This window comes from Phascolarctos cinereus, unplaced genomic scaffold (assembly GCF_003287225.1).
Source record: "Phascolarctos cinereus isolate Bilbo 61053 unplaced genomic scaffold, phaCin_HiC Scaffold_2;HRSCAF=192, whole genome shotgun sequence".
Classification (NCBI taxonomy): domain Eukaryota; kingdom Metazoa; phylum Chordata; class Mammalia; order Diprotodontia; family Phascolarctidae; genus Phascolarctos; species Phascolarctos cinereus.
Genome location: NW_027555625.1, coordinates 92,342,118 through 92,367,511, shown reverse-complemented (window position 1 = coordinate 92,367,511; position 25,394 = coordinate 92,342,118). Strand labels below are relative to the sequence as shown.

General features: G+C 42.4%; 1 protein-coding gene across 1 annotated transcript in view; it reads right to left on the bottom strand.

Annotated features, from left to right (window-relative positions):
• PRKCE (protein kinase C epsilon) overlaps positions 1 to 25,394 on the bottom strand; it is a 665,998-nt gene that overhangs the window by 54,488 nt on the left and 586,116 nt on the right. Inside the window, exons 12-13 of the mRNA XM_021001278.2 lie at positions 4,350 to 4,488; positions 403 to 591 (exon numbers count right to left, since the gene is read on the bottom strand). Coding sequence (XP_020856937.1) covers positions 403 to 591; positions 4,350 to 4,488 — 328 coding nt within the window. The remainder of the gene's footprint in view (positions 1 to 402; positions 592 to 4,349; positions 4,489 to 25,394) is intronic.

The window sequence follows — 25,394 nt, the reverse complement described above, 5'->3', positions numbered from 1 at the left end:
TTTATATAAAAATGATATTCTAAAGACCAACAACATTGAAAGACTTCCGAACTCTGCTCAATATGTGATCAGCCACTATTCTAGAGCACCAATGATGAAGCATGCTATCTACCTCCCAAAACAGAGGGGTGGGGGGGGACTTAAGATTCAGAAGGCAACATATATCTTTGGACATGCCCAATGTGAGAATTTGTCTTGCTTGACTAGGCATATTTTTCACAAAGATTTTCTCTTTCTTTTCTTCTTTTCTCTTTTTCTTGAAGGGAAGGTAAGAGGGAGAAAAAAACCAAATGCTTGTTAAAAGTGAAAAAATACAATTAAATTAAAAAAGAAATAGGCTGTGCATCAGAGATAGAGGAAGGCTAGGGGAAAAACAAAGGGTGTTGAAGGAGAGACACTCACTGCTTTGAGAATACTGACAGCTTCTTTGCTGAGCCAGACTGGGTAGAGCACATCATCATGGAGGATAGACTCAAAGAGGTCATCTTCATTGTCGGCTTCAAAAGGGGGCTGCCCAGCCATCATCTCATACATCAGCACTCCTAGGGCCCACCAGTCCACTGAGGGGCCATACTCCAACTCCTGAAGTATCTGTCCAGGGCGGGAAAAAACTAGTTAGTGGCAGGGCCAGGACCCTAGAAAGAGCCAAATAAAGCTTGGGCAGACAGCAGGGGGAAAAGGCAAGAGGGGGAAGCTCTGAATGCTGATTTTTTCTGACTGGGTTTTTTCCCTTAGTTAGGACACTCCTAATTAAGAGAAGTATGTGCCAATGCTGTGTGCTTGACCAGCACAGAAGCAATCCCTGAGCTAGTGCCACCACTAGAAACTGAAACATGGCTTTTCTACGTGATACAAAATCCAGCCTTATCCATCTGAAACAGGTTAGGTGGCATCTCACTAAGAAGTGGGATGAATGCATGGTATCTCCAGGCTCCCCTCACTCTAGAATTATCATACATTGGGAACATGAAACATAGATTGCAGAGTGGGAAGGGAAGCCAGAGATGATTTACTGCCATCTCCTTATTTAACAGATGAGGAAACTTAGGTTTGGGGAGGTGAGGTAGCATAGACTTCAAACTCTAGTTCGGAGTCAAAGGGCCTAGATTTGAATCTGGCAAACTGTTCCCTGTATGACCTTGGACAAACAAAGCAGTATTTGTGTTTTGGTTTCCCTGTCTGTAAATGAGAGAACTGGAGTATATGACCTCTAACATCTCTTCTAGTTCCAGACTCTAAATGCTTAGAAAGGAAGTACACAGCTTAATAAAAAATAAGACTCAGTGAAGGGACCAGGCTTAGACCACAATGGGGTCTGCAGACCCAAGTGCTCCACACCCTGTCTGGCTATGTGGCTTTACAATAGCCCCACAGCCTTTCTGGGGCTGAGCTGCTCCTTGGTGCCCTCTAAGACAGGGCATCCTTCCAGGTCCCTGGTCCTTGCGATTCTTGTAGGGACCGTCAAGGGAAGCCTCCCAGTGTGAGGCACCATTCACTGACTGAGCTCTGAGAGTAAGAGCAGTAAGTTAGGAGAGGACTGAGGGGTCTGGCTCCAGCCTAATGTGTTCATTCCTATGCAGTCTTGACAGGTTGCAGAATTTAGAATTAAAAAAGGAATTTGAGGAAATGTAGCCTGCCTGAAATTCTTCACTGGCTGGTTAATTTCTGTGGCCTTTATCTCAGTGTCTAAGAGCATATGAGGCATGTGAATCATGAGGTCAAAGCCTCAGGTTCTCTACCACGCACGACAGTTAACTTTGTTCTATTCCTTGGCTTGGGGGCAGCTAAGTGGTTCAGTGGATAGAGTGCCAGGCTTAGAGGCAGTAAAACCTGAGTTCAAATCCAGCCTCATACATTTCCTAGCTGTATGACCCTGGGCAAGTCACGTAATCCTGTTTGCCTCAGTTTCCTAATCTGTAAAATGAGCTAGGGAAGGAAATGGAAAACCATTCCAGTAATCTTTGACAAGAAAATCCCAAATAGGGTCATGAAGAGTCAGACATGACTGAAACAACTCAACAAAAATTCCACCCCCTGACCTTGACCAGCCATCTCACAGCATAGACTGTACAGCACTGGACTCTGAGGTTTCTTGGACTGCCTTATGTGCGCTGTAGGGTTCTTTTCCAGTTTGGAGTCCTACAATCCCATAATCCTTTCAGTTCTCAATTGTACGATAACTATCAAATGGGTGCCCACAAAGGGAGAATCGGTGAGAACGTGGATGGCTCAGCACAGCTCACTCCCTCTGCTGCAGAAACCACTCAAAGCATAGGGTTTTTTGATGATGGGGTGGAAGCATCACTGTCACGAGTCGTGGAGGGCACATTGTTATTGCCCAGTTTTTCAAGCCACTGACCCCTGCACCTTCCCCTTTCTTTGCTCAACAGCATCTCCACCAGAGGGAGGGCAGAAGAAGGAGAAAGAAATCAAAGACAAATCCACCCTAGGAACTGCCTCTGAGGAGCTCCGCTTAAAGCCTAGGGGCAGTTTATGGGAAAGTTGAAGGCGTCATTTTTATCATTTCATTCTCTTGCTCTATAATCATCCAGTGCTCCCCATGATCTTTGCAAAGAGGAGCTAAGTTTTACTTACCATGAAGGCTTAAGGTTAGAAAAGGGGTATTAAAGACAAAGTTCCTAACCAAAAAGAGAGACACTCCTTTAAGTTCTTTCCCCACTAGGCCCACTTTGAATCCCACTTCCTCCACAAAGCGTACCCTGATTGCTTCATTTTTCTAGATGAGCAAAAGTCAGTGGTTAAGTCGCTGCCTCCAGTGACAGGGAGGAGGCCTTGTCTCCGTTTCCCAGTACGTTGGGAAGGTGACTTGTGGGTGAACTTTACACTATCTTCCAGGTAGATCTGACTGAATCCTTGGTAACACCCTGCTCACCCTTCCCAGAGGCTTCCCACTTCTTTTTAGGTACCATCTTTTGTAAGATTCCTGCCAGGCTTAGCTCTGATAATCTCTACTTCCTAATTGCGTTCTTGAAGACTGAGGTGGTGACAGCCCGCATAATGTGGGAGGGCATCTGGCTTCATAGTCAACACCCAATGTGGATGGGAATCGGAATTGGGGGAAAATATGCAAGAGCTGACTCCAAAGATGGAAATGTCAAGGTCATGGTGCTGGCGAGAGAACAGGGTTAATCAGCCAGCCTGAGATGGACGTGAAAGAGGAGGGCATAAGCCAAAAGAGGTCTAGGGAAGGAAGCCTGCCCCAGCACAGGACATACAGTGAGGAGAAAAGGGTTGGGGCAGGGTCGACAAATACCCTAGGCTGCCATCTCTCATTCCTTTTGTCCCCTGCCTCTAATGACCCCAGATCCTTCCACTCGTATGCTTATTTGTCATCTGTTTGTATAGCTGCTTGCGCTTTCCAAGTCCACCTAGGTAATCTCCTTTATGTTTTCCCAAGAGCCCTGTTAGGGCAGGTCCTATGACTCTCCCCATCTGTCAGAGAAGGAACCTGTCAGAGAGGTTCAGTGACTGGATTGAGGTTACACAGTAAATGAGTGGTGAAGCTGGGTCCAGAATGGGGCTTCCTGACTTCCCACGCCTGAGTTTTCTGGAGCACTTGCTGAAAGGGCATATGAGTCAAGGATGGACTGGTCCTCTCTGCTCCTCAGAGACCACATATTAAGTGAGTATCTACTGAGTGCTTTGAAAATGAGTGACCTAAAGAGCATCCATGGAGTGGGGGGAGGGAAGGGTGTAACAAACACCCACTTGTTTCCATTTTATCACCATTAAAACCTGCCCAATTGTTCTTTTCAAGCATCTGTCATAGGCCATGCTGAAAATGATCTTTACCACCCTATAGTGAATTCAGTGTTTCCCTGGTCCATCTACCAGGTTGATTTGGAGAAGCTGAGAACAAACATAAATTTTAGGATGCGTTTATTTGTTTTTACTTTACTACTGAGAAGAGAAGAAATCACCAACTCTGTTACCATTTTCAATTTAAACATACAGAAAAGGTTCTCTTCCCTTCCTTTCCCTTGTTTTTGAGGGAGAAAAAGAAAACCCCAAACCAAATCCCTTGAGGTGATAAAGAGATCTGGATTTATTGTTAGTGATTTCTGAGTGATAAAATTCCTCACTCTTATAGTTCTCATAGATCGTATGGCAATGAAAGCAACATTGAGGGATAGATAATATGTTTTTCTTAGTTCTGAGCTTTCATCACTTCCTTCTGATTGAATTCGGCAGGCTTCTCCTCCTTCACCTCCCACCCCCACATTGATCACAATTCCTTCCAGTACCAAGGCCAGAGCAGTGCCAGGGAAAACCTGGTCACCTGGTACACTTTTGTGGGCTATCTGGCCCACCATGGATAGAGAACTCACCTCTGGTGCAATGTAATCAGGAGTCCCACAGAAGGTGGTCGTGGTCACACCATTCAAAATCCCTTCTTTACACATCCCAAAATCAGCCAGCTTACAGTGACCTTCTGCATCGAGAAGAATATTATCCAGTTTCAAATCCCTGCACAGACAAAAGAATAATCATACCATTAACGTTTCTCTGACATGAGATAAGGGCTTTGTCCAGTTGGATAGGGAGTCACATCCCATGGAAATCTGAAGCAGGGAAGTCTTTGAGGTTGGAAATCCTTCCCAGATGATATCCCAAAGGGTTCTCCCACAGCTGCTAAAATGTAGCCTATGTCTTGCAAAAAAAATGATTTTTTGCTTTCTTCCCTGGCATGGGGAAAGAATCTTTAATAATACTTGGGAATATATTAGAGTTTTTGCAAATCATTAGAAAGACAAATATTTATTAATTATCCCATACTCGACATCAATACAAGAGAGGTCTCATATCCAGCCCTCAAGAGGCTGAAGATCTGGTTGAATGAACAACATTCTAAGGCTTAGACCATTTGACGTCAAGCTCTGACGCTGCCAGTTTTTAACCAAGAGAGCCAGAGAATATTAGGGCTGGAAGGGACCTGATACAGATTTCTTCCCTCAGAACAGTCTTGAGTGTCAGTTTCTTTATCTTGATTAGGAGAATGATAATACTGGTATTAGCTCCCTCCCAGGACCCCTATGCAAATCTAATAAGATTATTTATGTTGTCCTTCATTATGAAGAGGACCAGTGCATCTTGACTCATGGGTAAATTGGATTTAAGAGAAGCAGAGTTGCACAAAGTTGTCAGCCTCACTCTCTCTTCCAGAGTCATCAAAGTCCAGATTATTTATGCGGAAGCCATCTGAAAAATGTAAAGGGCCACCCACATATAAAGGGACCATCAGCATTATTACTGACACGAGTAACACCACCTCTATCAATATAAGACAAGGTGGAATCAAATGTGGTACAGACTCCAAACACGTAGCAATTCAGATGAAGAAGAAATCAAAGAGAAGGCCTGAATAACATGGGGAAGGATTTATGGAAGCTGGGCTTTGCCAGAAGGTCCAGGTTTGGATAGAAAGAGAAGAAGGAAGGCATTTCTATAACAGAAATAGAAAGAGGATGGGGTGGCAAGAGTGGAGGGGCCAAAGTCACAGAAATGTAACTATTTGTGTCCCTCCTTTCTATAGCTAGAAAGAACATGGCACACACAGAAGAAAATAAACAAGTTGGCAATCCCAACAAGAAGAGAGGGAGTTAAATGTGTTTGGAGGGACATAGGAAATGGGGGGTGGAGTGGGGTAGAGTAAAAGGTCCTTGAATACCAGGTTAAGGAATTTGGCCTTCACCCTGAGGGCAGGGACGGGCCACAGCAGGCAAAAGACTTGAGGAAAATAATGTTTTAGGGATATTAAGGATGGAGAACCAGGAGAGACAGTAGAGGCAAGGAAAGCTCCTGGGAAATCAGAGCTCTCGGTGGAATGGCTTATGGATGGGGCCCTGGCATCAGATCCAGGAAGACCTGGGTTTGAATCCCACCTCTGATGCCTCAGATTTTTACAGGCCGTGTGTGGGATCCTGAGCTGGTCTCTGTTTCTTCATCTGTAAAATGCGGAGGGTTGGACACAAAGGTTGCTTCCAGCTATAAATCTATGATGCTAAGATCACAGCAGTAATCGAGTTATCTAAGTGTTTGCCTTGTCTGGAGATAAGCTCTGACTCATCTGTTCCTGACTTCATGTTCATACAATATGAGTTACCCTTAGGGAGCCTGGGTCTGGAGTCAGGAAGACCTGAGTTCAAATTTGGCCTCAGACACTTCCTAGCTGTGTGACCCTGGGCAAGTTACTTAACCCTGTTTGCCTCAGTTTCCTTATCTGTAAAATGAGCTGGAAAGGAAATGGCAAACCACTATGGTATCTCTGCCAAGAAAACCCCAAATGGGGTCACGAAGTGTTGGACATGAGTGAAACAACTGAACAATAACTGGAGCGCCTGCAATCAGGAAGATCTGAGTTCAAATCTGGCCTGCAACATCTACTAATTGGGTGGCCTTGGGGAAGTCACTTAACTTCTGTCTGCCTCAGTTTCTTCAACTGTAAAACGAGGATAATAGCGGCCCCTATCTTGCAGGATTGTTACAAGGATCAAATGAGAAAATATTTGAAAAAGCATTTAGCACAGTGCTCACGAGGTACATGGTAGTCTCTATATAAATACCTGTTCTTTCCCCATCCCCCTTAATGAGTTTAGTGCCAGCAATTAACGTGAGCCACACACTGCAGGGCATCAGAAAGCATGCCCCGTCGAAGGAAACCAGAAATCTGTTTATTATTCTCATTCTTTTCAAACAAAGAGTAAGAGGGTCTCTGCGACATTTTTGCTGAGGGGTCTGTGAACTTGAACTTCTGACTTTGTTTAACATTATTCACTCAGTGCAGTGGTGGGGGCAGGAAATATTTTCAACTCTCTCCTCTCCAGCATGTGACCCAGTTTCCGACTTCCAGCGAGGCAGGGACTAGTTCCGAAATGTGCTGACACAGCACATGAAGGACTACAGTCGGAGGAATAACAGTCATCACATGGGAGAAAATGTCTCTGCTAGTCCCTCCAACCCACCACCTTCGCAAAGCACAGCCAGGTCTCCTTCCCAGCCACTGCCAAGAGGGAAAGGGTCTGTATTCGATTCAGGCGGGCGAGCACTTATGAATTGCCTCTTGTTTGTGGAACCTCGGGCTACTTGCTAGAGGAACCCTAAAATTAAGATAAGAGAGACTGGCTGTACTCAGGGGCTGGGACGCAAGCACAGGTAAATACAGGAGACCTTAAGTGAGGAATACATGAGAGCCGCAGAACGTCTGGCTTCCTTCCAGAGCCAGGTCAAAGGCCATCTTCTGCAGGTGGCCTTTCCTGGTCCTCCCAGCTGCCAAGGCCTTCCCCTTTCAGATTATCTACAGCTTTTCTATGAGTATTTTCTATGCTCCCAGTAATCTATCTAGGTGTGGTCTCCTCCCTTAGAAAGTGCCTGGAGGCCAGGGGCTGTTTTGATGTCCCTGTCTTTCCTAATTTGCTCTGTATACATTTCCTTTGCATTTCCCCCATCAGACTGTGACCTTCTTGAGAGAAAGGACTGCCTTTCCTTGAGTCCCTAGTGTTTAGCACAGTCTGGCACATAGTAAGAGCTTGATGACTGACTAAAGTGCTCCTGGAGTCCTGGAGATCAGGGAAGGAGTCCTGGAGTCAGGAAAACTTAGGCTGGGCTTTAAAGGTTGGGTAATAATCCAACAAGGGCAGGTAGGTGGCACAGTGGATAGAATACTGGCCAGGAGTCAGGAAGACTCATCTTTCTGAATTCAAATCAGGCTTCAAACATTTACTAGCTGTGTGACCCTGGGGAAGTCATTTAATCCTGTTTGCCTCAGTTTCCTCATCTGTAAAATGAACTGAAAAGGAAACGGCAAACCACTATGGTATCTCTGCCAAGAAAACCCCAAATGGGGTCAGGAAGATCTGGACACGATTGAAATGGCTGATCAACACCACTACCAATAATCTAACAGGTAGGGAACAAGAGGAAGGCCATTCTCAGCATAAGGAAAAGAATGAGCAAAACCATGAAGGTAGGAAATATCAGGGTAACACGTACATGGGGGTGGGGGGGGGAAGGAGGCAGAGAATGCTTCAGTTTGTCTGGAGAGAAAGCTGAAGACTAGAAATGTGGGGTGGAAAATTGTGAGAAATCTTTGAAATTCAGACAGAAAAGTTTTACAGATGAGGAGAGAAGGAATACTGAATGAGGGAGGGGTCAGGAAAGCAGGCTGTTTTGCCAATTCTGTCACCAATAAGATGAGTGACAAACTGGGTGACTAAATGGTGAGTGTTGAGAAGAGATGATGAAAACCCAGCAAATGTGTCAAAGAAATTTGCTATTCATATTTTGGTTTATAAATAGTTTTTACTGGTAATGAGTGAAATCAGAGATTCAGTTTCTATGTGGAGCAGCTTTCCAGGTAAGCAGAATGGCACCCTAGAGCCTCTCTGGCTTCCAAACGTCACTGACACCTGAAATGCCACCACTAGACCTTGGGAGTCTGAGCCATGATGACCTTGGAGGCAGGATTCCAGGCTGAATGTTGCTGCCAGCTGAGCAGGGAAGTCTTGAGAAGCAAAGCTTCTAGTGCTTTGGATTTAGAATTTAGTGGGACTACAGTCATAGAATAATTGAATTAAACTGAATTTAATCCCCATACCTCTGGAGATTGAGCCAATGCAGGAGTGGTGGTGTAGGATTATGTAGTGTTTACTGGGAATGTTTGTATATTTATTTTTTCCTAAACTTTTAAAGTAAATATTCCTTTGTAAATGGAACTAAGATGTAGAGGATCTCCTAAAAGTGGGAAAACAATCAGTGGGGATTTAAGCCACTGGCAGAGACTAGACACATCGCAAACCCTTTAAGGGAACTGGAGAACCTTGGGGGAAGAATGAAGCCTAATGCACCTGGTCTTCAGGCAGTGGGGGCAGGATGGTCACAGTTTCACCCTCATTATCTTATCTAAGCTTCATTCCAACTTTATAAAGGAGGAGCTACTACAGATATTCTCCCCATGGTGCAGATGAGGACACTGAAGTTAAGATATATTAAAAGATTTCCCAGAGAGAGACAGAGAGACACAGACAGAGAGAGAGAGACAAGACAGAGAATGAGACAGAGAGAGAGACAGAGAGACAAGACAGAGAATGAGATGGGGGGGGGGGGGGGAAGAGTGTGTGTCTACAGTTCTCCTAATGCTTACATAGCAGTTGTTCGACAGATTGAGCTGAGGTGAAAATGGTTCTGTTTCTCAGCTTGACAAGCATTTGGAACTAAATTTATCTGGGCACCACTGAGGAATTCACTCAAGAACACTTAACCTCAAAGACACCTTCTCAATCCTCAGGCACACTGTTCAAACAAAACACAAGCACAGGCACATACCCACTGTGAATTCCTTCAGTCTTTTGGTAATAGTAAGAGAGGTTAAAGAATTGCTTCATGGCCCAACTATCTCAGTTGGGAGAGGGGCTGGCTCTGGCGAAAGACTTTACAAATACCACAAGAGTATTCATATCTTGGCAGAAAAAGGAGGACCGTAGTTTATCCTGTGATAAAGACAAGTGATCCTCACAGCTATTGCCAAACATCTTAGTCACCTCAAAAAAAAAAGCAGTTAAAGGAAAGAGTGTTTTTCCAATATAGTCAAACTCTTGGCTCTAGACATCTGACCTATCTATCCATGGTAAATTTTAAAAACCAAAACTGCTTTCACCTTTCTGTAGCACACTACAGTGAAGTCAAAATTCAAATTCATTTCTAACTCATGATGCAGCAGTCCAAACTCTGAACTTACATGGACCAGGTTTAATCTTGGTGGGGGAATGCAGAGAGGAGACTGCCCCCAAACCATCCCTTGTCGAGTGGTTTGGCCTTTCACACACTTTAAGCAAAACTGACCTTGCTGTTGCTCATATAGAAACATGCTGTCTCTTTGTTTCTCTCCTATTTCCTATCTCCTGTTTCTACACTTCATGCTAGTCACCAGCCATGTCTGAAAGGTTCTCCCTCCTTATCTGTACCTTTTAGAATCCCGACTTTCCTTCAAAACTCAGCTCAAGTGTCACCGTCTACACAAGACCCTTCCTTGACCCCCTCACTCCCATCCCAAATTTATCTCATATTTCTTTTTTTATGAATCTCCACAACCTGGCCCCAACCTACCTCTCCAACTTCATTTACATCATTCTCTTTGCCTGACCCTATGGCCCAGCCAAACTGGCCTTCTTACACATGTCACTCTTTGAATGTTCTCGCTTCTTACCTCCACTTCACAGAACTCCTCATTCCCTTTAACACTTAGCTTCACAGCACTACCTTCTACACGAAGCCTTTCCTGTTTCTCCCCACCCCCTGGCCCCAAATAGTGCCACCCTTGCTTGAACTGTCTTGTATTTACAGGGCATCTATTTTACATTTTGTTGTTGTTCAGTCATTTCAGATGTGTCCAACTCTCCATGACCTCATTTAAAGTTTTCTTGGCAAAAATAATGGAGGGCTTTGCTATTTCCTTCTCCAGCTCATTTGACAGTTGAGGAAATTGAGGCAGACAGGGTTAAGTGACTTGCCCAGGGTCACACAGCTAATATCTGAGGCCAGACTTGAAGTCATGAAGATGAGTCTTCCTGACTCCAGGCTGGCACTCTATCCACTGTGCCACCTAGCTGCTCTATATCTTACATATACTTCTATAACTAGTTTTATAGTCCTAGGGTCTAGGATAGGACCTGGAACATAACAAGCACTTAATCAGTGATTTTTGTTTCATTCATTGATTTGGCAACTGATTGGATACGTGGAGTGAAGAAGAGTGAGGAATCAATGGGGCAGCTAGGTGGTACAGTGGATAGAGCACTGGCCCTGAAAGCAGGAGGACCTGAGTTCAAATCTGACCTCAGACCAAACACTTGACACTTACTAGCTGTGTGACCCTGGGCAAGTCACTTAACTGCAACTGCCTGAAAAAAAAAGAGTGAGGAATCAAGAATTATACCAATGTTGAGATCTTGAAGACTGGAAGCCCTCAACAGGAATAGAGAATATCCTGTCACTTCCTCTACAAAGACTCTCCTGACACCGGTCAATAGGAAATGAGTTGAGGCTTACTTCTGGCAGTGGGAATGGACTATACTGAATTATCCACACTGTCCAGTCTATTTCTTGAAACCAAGAGTATTCATCATGAGACATCTAGTTGGGATTAAATGTGGATGGAACAGAGGGATGTTGTCTTTGTGACCTTGGACAAGTCAGTTCCCAACTCTGGGCTGTACTTTCCTCTTATATACATGAAAGGATTAGACTACTGGGGAAAGAGCGTGAGCTTTGGAATCAGAAGACCCAAGTCCAAAGCTTGCCTCTGCAATTAACTACATGACCTTGGGCAAATCACTCTACATCTCTGGGTCTTATTTTTCTCATCTGTAAAATACAGGGCCTGGACTAGATGAGCTCTCAGGTTTCTTCTAGTTCTAAGTCCCTGAGCATCGGATCCATCAGCTTCCTTCCAGTTGGAAAGGTCACTGGCCCACATGTGAACCAAAGCCAAGATCTTAGTTGATTGATATGTGGATTTTCCTTAACCTACATTTTTTGAGACAAAACTTTCGTAGTCTGAATTACATTTAGAAAAGCCATGTCTCTAGGCTGCCTCAGTACATACCTGGGGATAACATTCAAAAATGAATCCAAGAATCACCAGAATTAGGAGCCTCTCTTAAAATGCTTCTGATTACTGCTTTTATTCTCTTCCTAAATTACTGTTTTCAACATGTCACTCCCCTACTTTAGAACCTAGAATGACTCCTTGATGTTTATAAGATCCAATTTAAACTCTTTACCCTGGCATTCAAGGCCCTTCATCAAATGGCTCCACCTTGCCTTTCTAATCTCATCCCTCACTATTCCTTGGCCTCCTTGACATTCCTCAGGCACATCTCTCCATTGCTCCATTCTAGGCCTTCTCACTTCCTGTTCCCCATACTTGGAAAGCTCTTCTTCCTTTTCTCCACCTCTTGCCTTACCTGGCTTCCTCCAACTGTTAGCCAAAACCCTACCTCTTGCAAAAAGCCTTTCTTGGTCCTCTTCAATGCTAGCATACAGACTACATATGTCCAACTTGGGGTAGAGCGTTAATAGCTTGTATTAGTCTGATTGGCTACAGTTGGACACACTGTATCTCGACCCTAACAGAGTGGTCCTCTTCAAGAACAAAGCACAAAAACCAACCAGCCAACCAATGCCTTCCCCCTGAGACCACCTCCAATTCACCTTGTCGATAGCTAGAACCTACTGGATGTCCTGAGGGCAGGCACTGTTTTTGCCTTTCTTTGTATCCTTAGCTGTTAGCACAGTACTTGGCACTGTGTAACCTAAAACAATCATTTTTCCCTCTCTCAACCTCGGTTTCCTTCTCTGTAAAACCAATAGGTTAGGCAGGATAATCTCTAAGGTCCCTACCAACTCTCAACCCTTTGACTGTTACTTGTCAGTTTAGTTCAACCAAGGCTTCCACATTTCTTTTGAAAGCTTTTGGCAATACTAGTTGGATAGTTTGTAATGATTCTGCAGTTCCTGGCATGGTTATCACAACCCATCCATCACCATTCCCTGGGCCTCACCACAGTGTCGATGGCCTCAGCTTTTTCAAGGTTTGCTGTAGGAAAGCCAGTCAACCAGCCAGCCAGGGCCCTGTCAAGGAATGGCCCACCTCTGCTAAAGGACAAAGAGGAACCTTTGATTGGGGTGGGGAAGATTGGAAACACCTAGGGGACTGTAACACCTTAAACAAGGTCCAGATTTCTCATCTTGGAAGAACAGGCCACCGTTCTCCAACCCTTCTGACAATATGAGAAATTGTCTAAGAGATGTCCCAGGCTTCCAGGGACACAAGGAGCCGCGTGCTGGAACAGCAGTCGGCCTCAGCCTCGTCACCCCAGTCCAGATAAAGAGTTGAGGAAGTATAAATGGAACTGAACCCAAGGTGGAGGGGATGTTGGGAAGCACGTCTTCCTGCAAAGGGGAGGTCGCTGAAACTACTGGCAGGATAGCAGAGGCCTCCCATAAGGGCAGGGGGCCGATAAGGACAGAGAACAGTTTTTATGATTATTGAAAAGAAATCTTCTATTTTTATTTGTTTAGCTTGGCTAGCACTTGCTAGATGATTGCTTTTGGTCTCTCTATTGACAATAACACACGTGAATACCGTATCTACATATGTGTTTGTATGGGTACATAGGACATAGGAGTGCTGCTGTGTGAGGGCTGAATAAGCAGGTGTGTGATTCCACAGGGAAGGTCACAGGAGGCGCTCTAGGGATCATCTAGTCCAAGCTCTTAACCTTGCTTTGTGACTCAGACAACTTTGGGGACAGTCTGGTGAAGCCTAGGGACCCCTTCTCAGAATCACGTCTTTAAACAAACTATGTAAAGGTTAGAAAGGAAATAAATGATATTCAAATATAGTTATCAAAACATATTTTTTAAAAAGCCCAAGTTCACAAACCCTAGGTTAAGAACCCCTGATCTAATCCAACTCTACCTTTCATTTAATTCATAACTGCCAAACAGACAGGGAGTATGACGTGAGGCTGGATCAGAGTTCGTATAATTGGAGCACTTAAAGTAATAGCTCATAACCATAAAGCACTTTAAGATTCACAAAATCCCTCTGGCTTCACAATGACCTTGTGAGATTGGTTCAATTATTATTCTCCTTTTTTTTTTTTGGCTGTTTGGGAGAGGTAATCAGGGTTAAGTGACTTGCCCAGGGTCACACAGCTAGTAAGTGTTAAGTGTTTGAAGCCGGATTTGAGCTTAAGTCCTCCTAACTCCAAGGGCAGAGCTCTATTCAGTGTGCCACCTAGCTGCCCCTGTCATTCTCCTTTTACAGCTGAGGAAACAGATTCAGAGATGTTAAGTGAATTACTTTTACTCATGTAACTACTAGTAAGTAATTGAGACAGGATTTGAATCCATATCTTCCTTATTGCAAGACCAGTGTTCTAGCCATCACACCAGATTGCCTCCCAATTATCCTCACTCTGGTCATTTAAGATTTGCAGCATGCCTTCCTTACGTTCCTGAGAGGCAAATCATACCTATTACCTGTTTTAATGATGAGAAAAGTGGGAATTGGTTTCTATATATTATGGATAGAGTGCCTGGCCTGTTGTCAGGAAGACTCATCTTCCTGAGTTCACATCTAGCTTCAGACATTTATTAGCTCTGTGACCCTGGGTAAGTCACTTAACCTTGTTTGCCTCAGTTTCCTCATCCATAAAATAAGTTGGAGAAGGAAATCGTAAAACCATTCCAGTATCTCTGCCAAGAAAACCCGCAATGGGGTCAAGGAGAGTCAGACATGACTGAAAAATGACTGAACAACAAAATATATACGTGCCTGTTGTTTCCTCATATTGGAGGAAGCTAAGTGCTTCAAGGGCAGAGACTACCTCATAATGGTCTTTGTATATTCAATACCTAGAATAGTGTCTGTGGTAGCTTAATAAATGCTAGCTGATTGATGGGCCCAGCTACAGTTGTATGCAAATACTTATGGGGCAGGAGGAGGGTGAGGGATGCTAGACTCCATCTGTTTTTTGTTATTTTGCTTTTGTTTTTGTTTTTCCTCTCTGGCTTTCGGTCTCCAGTTCAGAAGGAGAACTGAAAGTAAGTTGTGCTTTTTCAGGGGAAAAACAAAAACAAAACTTTTCCAACAAGATCACATCCCATTCAAGTTGCTCTAGTGGTCGTTTTCAGTACACCAAAAGCAGGTATTAAGCCCTCTGACCTAGAGCTTGCACTGATAGGCTCGGACCTCAAGGAGATCACAGGCCAAAAGAAAGAATCCTTAGAGAGCAATTAATTCGTCACAGCACTTTATGCAGTAGCAAAAAATTGGAAACAGAGTGAATGCCCATTGATTTGGAAATGACGGAAGAAGTCAAGTCAACAACCACAACAGAATATTACTCTGTTGTAAGAGCTAATCAATAGGAAGAATTCAAAGATGCATGGGAAGACATGTTGATGCAGAGGGAAGTAGAAAGACCAAAGATAACAATGTACACCAAGACTATTACAATTCAAAATGGAAAGAACAACAGTAACAGAGCCAAATTACCATTGACCTTGTGTAGACCTGGAAAAGGGAGGAGAAAGCGTATTCTTTCTCTGCAGAGGTGGGGGACTATGGGTGTGGAATACTGCAACCAATTACACTTGGTTGATGTATTAGTTAACTGATTTTTTTTTCCTCTCTTTTAAAATTTTTTTGTTACAAAATATGTCTTGATGTACAAGAGAGGGCAAAGAGGTATGCAGAAATCAAGGCATGTAAAAACAAAATGTATTAAACAAAAATTTTTAAAGCGCACATATTCTAGACATGATTCTGGGAAACAAAACAAAAAATAATGTACAGTTTCTTGCTTTTTTGTTTTTATCATTTTCTACACTCTTCAGTAACAAGCTGTCTCTAATGAAAATACTAGCCATCAAGGTAATTAAAGCAACGTTAGGAGAAAACTGGGTTAAAATTTCATCTCAGTTTTTCCATCTGTAAAATGGAGGTAATAAGACTTGTACTATCTACCTCACAAAGTTGTTGTGAAGAAAGTGTTTTGTAAACCTTAGTGCTGTAGAAATGTAAATAATTTTACTTATTCAGTTCAGAAATCCTAGGTAAATTCACTATCTAAATGGATAATTCTGCCCTTGAAACACAGTCATTTTCACTTACTTAGTGAGAAGCTTGATGTGGCAGCAACAATGCTAAACCTGGAGTCAAGAGAAACCTGGGTTCAAATTCTACCTCTAACATCTACTAGCTGAGTGACCATGGGCAAGTCACTTAACTCCTAGGAACCTCAATTTCCTCTTCTGCTAAGTGGCACAATGGATACAGCACCCAGCCTGGAGTCAGGAAGATAGTTCAAATATGGCCTCAAACACTTACTAGCTGTGTCACCCTGGGCAAGTCACTTAACACTGTTTTCCTCCATTTCCTCGTCTATAAAATGAGCTGGAGAAGGAAAAGGCAACCTGTTCTTGTATCTCTGCCAAGACAACCCTAAATGGGGTCATGAAGAATCAGACATGACTGAAAAATGACTGAACAACAACAAAAATTGGAATAATGAAGCCTGATAATATTTACCTTAAAAACATGTTGTCAACTTCAAATGAAATAATGCATGAGAAATGCTTTGATAACCTTAAGTCACTACACAGGGCTTCCCGAAAGTTATTAAAGCTTAAAACTGTACTAAGCCTTTTGGGATAGCCTGCATAAATATCAGCTATCATTATTAAATGGATGATAATCTCCTAAATTACTGATAGCTGTTCAACATTATCTACTTGGCAAAAATGAACTATGAAACACAACCACTCCCATGCCTGATTTCATTTGACTTGTAAAATTTCACCACTTATGGCAAATCACCGCGGGGCACATGTACAAATTACAAAACAATTAAAGTCATAAAGCCAAGTCAGAGTCATTCCCACAATCTCCCAACATCAATTAAAGGAATGTCAATGAAAAGAGCTGTGCCCAGAGACTGTAGGAGTAAGTGCAGACAGGGAATGCCCCCTCTGCCACCACCATCATGGCTAAGCTACCATACCTCTGGCAAAAACATTTTTCAGCTTCCAGCTACGGGACAAGATGGAAGAGGAGATTGGTTGACATCATGACTGGGGAGGGGGGTTAGTGGTCTTGCTGTTGTTTTAATTAGCTAATCAACCAATAAGCTACCTTGAGCATTTATTATAGGCCCAGCCCTGTTTGGTGGCAGGTACAACTCCTGACCTCTGAGTAGCTGACATGAAACAAGGAGAAAACAAGATTGGAAGGAATATAATGAACATTAAATAATCAGATTTGAGCAAGATAAGAGTTCAGAAGAAGGGGAGATCAGTGTGGACTGTTCTATAAAGCTTTGGAGGAATAACTAACCCCAAAAAGGATGAGTAGAATTTGGACAGGGCTAGAAGACGGGGGGGGGGGGCGGGGAATGAAGCCATTCCAGAGAAGAGGAGGAACCTGACAGAAGGCAAGAAGATTTAGGTTATCTTGGTTTATCTGGGGGAGAATGACCTGACTAGAGCAGAGGATGACCACTGGGGAATAGTGGGAGATCCGTGAGAGACACAGAATGGATTCCAAAAACAGAAAGCCATCAACACCGAGGAGTTTGGGCTTCTAAAATTTTTGGTAAAGGCTAAAGAGAAACAAGAAGCTGAGGAAGGGAACAGAACTTCTGCTCATTTGCAGGAAAAGGTCAACATGCCTGGGAGTCAAGATACCTTCCATTCTGGTAACTCACAAGAGCGATCTTGGGGAAATGATTTATTTCACCCTCTCTTTTTGTTGTTTATGCCAGAAGCTCTTTGAGTTGGCTCCAGATGAATGCCTTGGCATGGAGAACTTTGATGAGGGAAGAACACTATTAACTCTTCTCTATACTCAGTTTCCCTTAAGCTTTGGTGCCACAAGCCACGTGGCAGCCCACGGTGGTCAGGGAGTGTCCATGTCCCACCAGTCAGTCCCTTAGATCTCCTCCTTCTTGGGTTTGAAAATTTGACTCCTTTAACACAAGATAGAAGAGGTGTGGTTAAAAGGCAGTTTAGCAGAAAAAGATTAAGGGCCTATTAGTAGCCTCTATGGTTAAGCTCACTAAAAGTCTACAGTGCGATGTGGCAGCCAAAAAACCCAAGTGATTTTACATTAAGAGAGGCCTGGCTTCTAGGAATAAGGAGGCAAGAGCCCTGTTTTAGTCTGCCCTGGTAAAATGAAGTCTGCAGTACTGTATTCAGTCCTCAGTGTTATATCTTAGGAATAACACTAACAAGCTATAGATTCTCCAAAGGATGGTAACAAGAAAGGTGAAGGTCCTTGGGTTCATTCAACAGAAGAAACAGTTGAAGGAACTTGGTATCTTTAGCCTGTCAAGTAGAAGACTTATGGGGAATATTATAACTATCTTCAAGTATGTCAAGAGCTGTCATGTGGAGAGGGATTAGGCATGTTCTATTTGGCCCCGTAGGGCAGAACCAGGAGAAATGGGTAAAAGGTACAAAGAAGTAAAGTTTAGGCTTCAAGTCAGGAACACTTTTGTAATAATGAAAGCTGTCCCAAAGTAGAATGGGCTGCCTCAGAAGATAGTGAGTGCCCACTCATGGGAGGTCTGTAAGCAGATGCTGAGGACCACTCATACACTGGGTATCTTGTAGCGTGGCTCTTTTTTTTTTCTTCCAGATATGGGTTGGCATATATGACCATGCTTTGCCCAATTCTGCATATTCCAACTCAGAGATTTTACAATTGTTGTGCTTTATTTAGCTCTTCCATGAGCAGTAGAGGCAACTTCACCAAATCACAAAATATTTTGTCCAAAAGGGCCCCTAGAGATCATACAGTACAAGGAATTTTTTTTAAGATGAAGAAAAAAAGAGCCAAAGGTCAAGTGACTTACCCAGGGTCACACGCCAGTAAGAGGCAGAGCTATGATCAAACCCATGTCTTCAGTTTCCAAGTCCCATGGTCATTCCTCTACACTACTCTCCTTCCCCAGCCCTCCCCATCCCCTTCTGCCTTGACTTCAGTTACCATTCTAAAGTATGCACTTTTTTGGGCAAAGTATTTGATTGATTCAAACTCTGTGACCTTGAAAAAAAGCCACAATCTATTTTGGTAATGTAAATCATAAATTCATCAAGAAAAGACAGGAAGACAGAAACTGAAAAAGAGGAATGGACATGGGATGGTTGTGTACAGGCCTAAGACAACAAGCTTAGCCCTGGGCTGCCACCATCCGGTCCAGAAACCTGACTAAGCCTGGCGGGCTGTCTTTGAGGATCCAGAATTCTTTGCTTCATTTCTGGTTTCTAGACAATCTCTGACTCAGGCTATTACAAACTGCATGGTAGTTAAGGGGACACAGATGAAAAAAAAATCCACTACTTTGCCTTTGGTGTCATTGGTTTTTCCAAAGGAAGAATTTGGAGAAAACATGGTGACCAAATGCCTGTAAGAATGACTCCTAACTTTTAGAGCCAATGCACTTCAACAAGCATTTAAGTGAGAGCCGACTATGTATCCATCCTTATGTTGGAAAGCTACTATGTGATTCTATGACTTCTCAGCTCTGGACCCCAGTTTCCTCAGTTTCCATTCCACACAATGAGGACAGTTGGAAAAGATATTTTTTAAGGTCTCTCCTAGTTCTGGCGTCTTATGATGTCATGAGACTGAGTGATTTAAGAAGGCACTTTGAGTTTTCCAAAGTGATTTCAAATAGGGTGTCACTTGATCTTCATGAGATGGGACAGGAGAACCTACTGGAAAAGGAAGGAGCAAATTAAAGCACATGAATGTAAGGGAATACCACAGCACCAAAAGACATAGTGAAATACAAAGAATTCAGGGAAGCATGGAAAGAGATAGATCAGCTGATGCAGGGTAAAGTAAGCAGAACCAGGAAAATAATGTAGACAGTAACTTCAACACTATAAATGGGAAAAACAACAAAATCCCAAACTGAACACTATGAAATGATAGTGACCAAGCTTGGCCCTTGATCAAATGAACAGATGAACCTTCTCCTTTTTATAGATACAGAGGGGACTATGAGTGTGAAGTAGTGCATATGAAATTGATGTTTTGGTTGGTTTTGATTAATTGCTTTTTTCCTCTTTTAAATCTTTAATACAAGGATCCATCATTGGATATTATGTATCACGTATCAGGCTCAAAGGACAGAAAAGAGGTAAAGGATATATTCAGAAGTAAAGGTAACGTAAAAACAAAAGGCAGCTAGGTGGCACAGGGGATAGAGCACCAGGCTGGGAGTCAGGAAGATCCAGGTTCAGATCTGACCTCAGACACTTAATAGCTGCATGACACCTGGGCAAGTCACTTAACCCTGTTTGCCTCAGCTTCCTTGCCTACAAAATGAGCTGGAGAAGGAAATGACAAACCATGCCATTATCTTTGCCAAGAAAACCCCAGGTAGGGTCCTGAAGAGTCAGATATGATTGAAATGACCAAAAAACAATAAACAGCAGAAATAAAAATAAGATTAAAAAAACTAAACTAAATGGGATGGACAGATTTGGACGCAGGATAAGGAACCCAATGTGCAAAGAGCATAAATGATTTGACAAGAGTGACAGGCAGATTTAGAAATACAATTTGAAATGAAAATCAGGCCTCCTGACTCCCAATCCAGAGTTTGTTCCATTTTATCTTGCTTAAAATCAAACTGGCAAGTCAAGAGAGATGAGGAGTTATGAACCATTTGGGCTAAATGGCTCTACCCTCATTTGTTAAAACACTAAAGGCCATCTCAATGGAAACTTCATCAACAGATTTTTGAAGGAGCAGGATGGGAACAGGATGAGCCCCGAACTTGAGACATGCATAAGATAGACAATGAAGCCCATTAGACAGGACCAGTGATAGATAGGGCTTCCAGATGTAGACTTTGACCATTCTGGCTTTCAACTTGGAGAATGTGGCTCTTCCTGGAAAAAGACAACAAGATGCTGCCTGACGAGTCTTCCTTTAGGCTGGGCTCTCATTTTCAAAGCTTGCTTCACTTAAAGCCTCCTAGGTTTGAAAAGATGCTAAATATTTGCCTCTGTCTGAGCAGGGCTAGTTTCACTGAATATGGGCCAAAATAGGCTTAGGAAAAACCAGGAAATAAGTGAGAGCATAAGAGATATAGTCCCATTGAACACACACACACACACACACACACACACACACACACACACACACACACACACACACACACACACACGGCAGAAGGAAGCCAAGCATTTACTAGACTTTTGCAGAACCGAGAAAAGGCAGAATTCCTTTTCCAGTGATGTAATTGCAACACAAATGCCTACCTAATTAGGGCAGCTGAATACAAAAAGCTGTTTAAGGCTACTGTAAAACCCTTGAGGGCAAGGCATTTGTTTTCTCCTCTTTTATTCCCCCTAATATTGGGCATATAGTAGGTTACCTTCCTGGCATCTCAAACTCAATGTCTAAGACCAAACTCATCTCTCTTTTCTGGGTTTTGGTAACACCATTTTCTCCAGGTCTCCTAGCTTCTGCTCTGTCTCTTCTGCTAGCTCCTCATTCACACCATACCTCTAACTGTGGCCATTCCCTGAGGTTCCCCTAGACCCTCTTCTCTTCTCCCTCTACACTCCTCTGGATTTAACTGTCATCCCTAAGCAGAGGACCCACACATCTATATCATCCATCCTCAGCTGTTCCTCTGGCTTCACGCCTGCATCACCATTTCACACTCAACATGTGTAAGGCTGAATTCAGTATCTGTCCCTCTAAACCCTCCCCTCTTCCAAACTTCCCTCTTTCTGTCAATGGCACCACCATTTTTCTAATCTCCCAGGTTCATAATATAAGCTTTATGCTCAAGCCCTCCTTGACCCTCACTCGGCATACCTGATCATTTGCTCCATCTTGCTCTTTCTACTTTCATAACATCTTTAGCATGTGACCCTCCCCCCTCCACTCAACACAGACACCACCTTCACTCAGGATCTCATCATTTCTCACCTAGATTAGTGCCAACAGCCTCCTAATTGGTCTCCCTTCTTAAGGTCTTTCACCATTCCAGTCCATCCTACATATTCACCCACAACTGATTTTCCTTAATCACATATCTGACCGTTTGACTCTGACTCAATCAACTTCTGTGGCTTATCATCACCACCATAAGGACAAAATGTAAACTCCTCTGTTTAGCTTCCAAAGCCCTATACAGACTGACTTCCACCTTTCTTTGTAAGCTCCCTGTTGGGTACTCCCAGTACTGCATGCTGGGTAGGACGCAACACTCCATCTCCTGACTCTGTGCCTTTCTTTGCACTGGCTCTTCCCCATACCTGGAATGCACCCCTTACTTACCTCTGCCTTATAAATTCTCTCCCTTTAAGAAACAGATCACATGCCATCTTATGCATGAAGCTTTTCTTGATCCATAATCTTTTTCTTGAGCAGCTATGTGGCACCATAGATAGGGTGCTGGGCCTAGAGTTGGGAAGACTCATCTTTCTAAGTTCAAATCTGGCCTCAGACACTTACTAGCTGTGTGACCCTGGGCAAGACACTCAATCCTATTTGTCTCAGTTTCCTCATCTGTAAAATGAGCTGGAAAAGGAAATGGCAAACCACTCTAGTATCTTTGCCAAGAAAACCCTAAATGGGGTCACAAAGAGTTGAACATGGCTAAAAAAACAATAAAATTTCTTGATCCCCCCAACTGCTGACTCCCTCCTTCCAAAGCTACCTTGTATTTAGCTATTTTGATTACATTTGTAGTTACTCACTCTCTATTTATGCTACATATACTTGTCATCTCCTTCATTACAACATAACCTCCTTGTGAGCAGGAACAGTGCCTGGCACATAGCAGGTGCTTAATAAATACTTGCTGATTGATTTCTCCTCAAGCCAGCTTAGCCCATGGACTTCCTTTGCTTTTGTCAGTGGTACCATGGGTCTACTATTGTTGCAGGGGGTATAGAGAGGTGAAAAGCTTGAAGAAGAAAGACCAGTTGTCCCTTGACGTCTAATCCCTTCTCCCTCAATTCATCTTCCTTCCTTACCTTTGACATCCAACCTTTTCTGCTATTTCTCTCCTTGTTTTTTTTTACCACTACAATCACCCTAGACCAGGCCTTCATTACTTGATGACTATAGGGAGTGTGGCATCATGGAAAGAGTTGGAAGACTCAGCATGAAAAAGTGACATCTTGCCTCCTCCACCACTCTCTGATTACAAAGTATTTATGTAGTACCCTTTGAGTACTCAGCTTCCTCATCTATAAGGTAAAGCTAAGGTTACCTGCCATACTTACTGCACCAGGGCTTTGTTATATTCAAGTGAGACAATGTAGGTAAAGTATTCATAAATGTAAGCTATTATTTTATTATTGCAATTGATTATAGCAGTTATTACTATAGCAATTTCCCAACTGGTTTCCCTACCTCTGGTCATTGCTAGTCACTTTCCCCTAAATGCCATTAAGCCTGTGCGCTACTACCTGATTAATCTTCTTAAAACACCATTTTCATTATGTCACTCTGGTATAACTGGATTTGTACTTCTCTACGGAACCAAGTCCAATCTCCTTGTCCTAGAATTCAAGGCCTTCCACAATCTGGATACTACCTGTCTACTTCCACAAAATGATCTCTTCCTCTCTTCTCCAAATATGTCACACGTATTCAGTCAATCAACAAGCATTTATTTAGGGCTTAACTACATGCTAGGCACTGTGAGGGATACAAAGAGAAAGAAAAGAAGAAAAGAGGAAAGAAAGGAAGAAAGGAAGAAAGAAAGAAAGAAAGAAAGAAAGAAAGAAAGAAAGAAAGAAAGAAAGAAAGAAAGAAAGAAAGAAAGAAAGAAAGAAGAAAGAAGAAAGAAAGAAAGGAAGGAAGAAGGGAAAGGAAGAAAGGAAGAAGAGGAAGAAAGAAAGAAAAGAAAGAAAGAAAGAAAGAAGAAAGAAAGAAAGAAAGAAGAAAGAAAGGAAGGAAGGAAGGAAGGAAGGAAGGAAGGAAGGAAGGAAGGAAGGAAGAAAGAAAGAAAGAAAGAAAGGAAGGAAGGAAAAAAGAAAGGAAGGAAGGAAAAAGAAAGGAAGGAAGGAAGAAAGGAAGGAAGGAAGGAAGGAAGGAAGGAAGGAAGGAAGAAAGAAAGAAAGGAAGGAAGAAAGGAAGAAAGAAAGAAAGGAAGAAAGGAAGAAAGGAAGAAAGGAAGAAAGGAAGAAAGGAAGGAAGGAAGGAAGGAAGGAAGGAAGGAAGGAAGGAAGAAAGAAAGAAAGAAAGAAAGAAAGAAAGAAAGAAGAAAGAAAAGAAAGAAGAAAGAAAGAAAAGAAAGAAGGAAAGAAGAAGAAAGAAGAAGAAAGAAAGGAAGGAAAAAGAAGAAAGGAAGGAGGAGAAAGGAAGGAAGGAAGGAAGGAAGGAAGGAAGGAGAAAGAAAGAAAGAAAGAAGGAAGGAAAGGAAGGAAGGAAGGAAGGAAGGAAGAAAGGAAGAAAGAAAGAAAGGAAGGAAGAAGGAAGGAAGGAAGGAAGGAAGGAAGGAAGGAAGGAAGGAAAGAAAAAAAGAAAAGAAAAGAAAAGAAAAGAAAAGAGAGAAGGAGGGAGGGAGGAAGGAAGGGAGGGAGGAAGGGAAGGAAGGAGAAAAGGAAGAAAGGAAGAAAGGAAGAAAGAAAGAAAGAAAGAAAGAAAGAAAGAAAGAAAGAAAGAAAGAAAGAAAGAAAGAAGAAGGAAGGAAGGAAGGAAGGAAGGAAGGAAGGAAGGAAGGAAGGAAGGAAGGAAGGAAGAAAGAAAGAAAGAAAGAAAGAAAGAAAGAAAGAAAGAAAGAAAGAAAGAAAGAAAGAAAGAAAGAAAGAAAGAAAGAAAGAAAGAAAGAAAGGAAGGAAGGAAGAAAGAAAGAGGAAAGAAGGAAGGAAGAAAAAAGAAAAGAAAAGGGAAATACTTCTTACTCTTAAGGAACTTATCCAAGGAGACGACATGTACATATGTTGGCTCCTACTTCGATAAACTTCTTTTTCCATATTCTCCTGTATTGCTTGGTTCAATTATCTCATGTGTGTTAGTTTAATTTTCCAACCAGATTGTAGGCTCCTTGAGAGTAGGAACTATGTGTTTTATCCATCTTCTGTAATCCCCATCTACATCACTGGGATTTGTAAATTCTAGCTCTGCTGCTTTCTTCCTGTGTAACTCTGGGAAATTAATGTAACCCCATTGGTCCCCAGTTTCCACATCTACAAAACAATGTCATTCATCAATACACATCACCAATATACAATCTAGGTCCTTCTTAGAGCTAACAGTCTGTGATTCTATAATCGACAGACAGTGGTAAACAGCTACTAGGCCCTCTGTTAATACTGTCTCTCCTTAGTTTCCTCATAGCATCACCCAGATCTTTGGCCAGGGTTTGTTTCAATTTCTTGTCTACACTGTAACTTCAGTTGCTAATAAGTCTTATCCAAAAGGCTTGGTCAAACCATGGACAATTAGTCCAGAGGCCAAGGACAGCGATTTTAAGAAATTTTTCTTTGATTTCACTGGTGACCTGGGAAAATCACTCACTCCTGAAATAGAGATTCCTATGTTTTTTCTTTTTTAAAAATAACTTTTAATTAATTTTTAATTTTTAACTAATATTTTCATTTTAAATATTTTCATCAAAATTAGTTAATTTTAGCTTAATTTTTAAAAAAAGTTTTATTTGATGCCCTCTGTTTTTCAGTTATGTCCACTTCCATCCAGATCAAACTCTTCCTTATGACAAAGAAAACAAATGAGGCAAAACAACCAGCACTGTATCTGAATATATATATATATATACACATCATATATATATACACACACATATGTATATATATACATAAACACA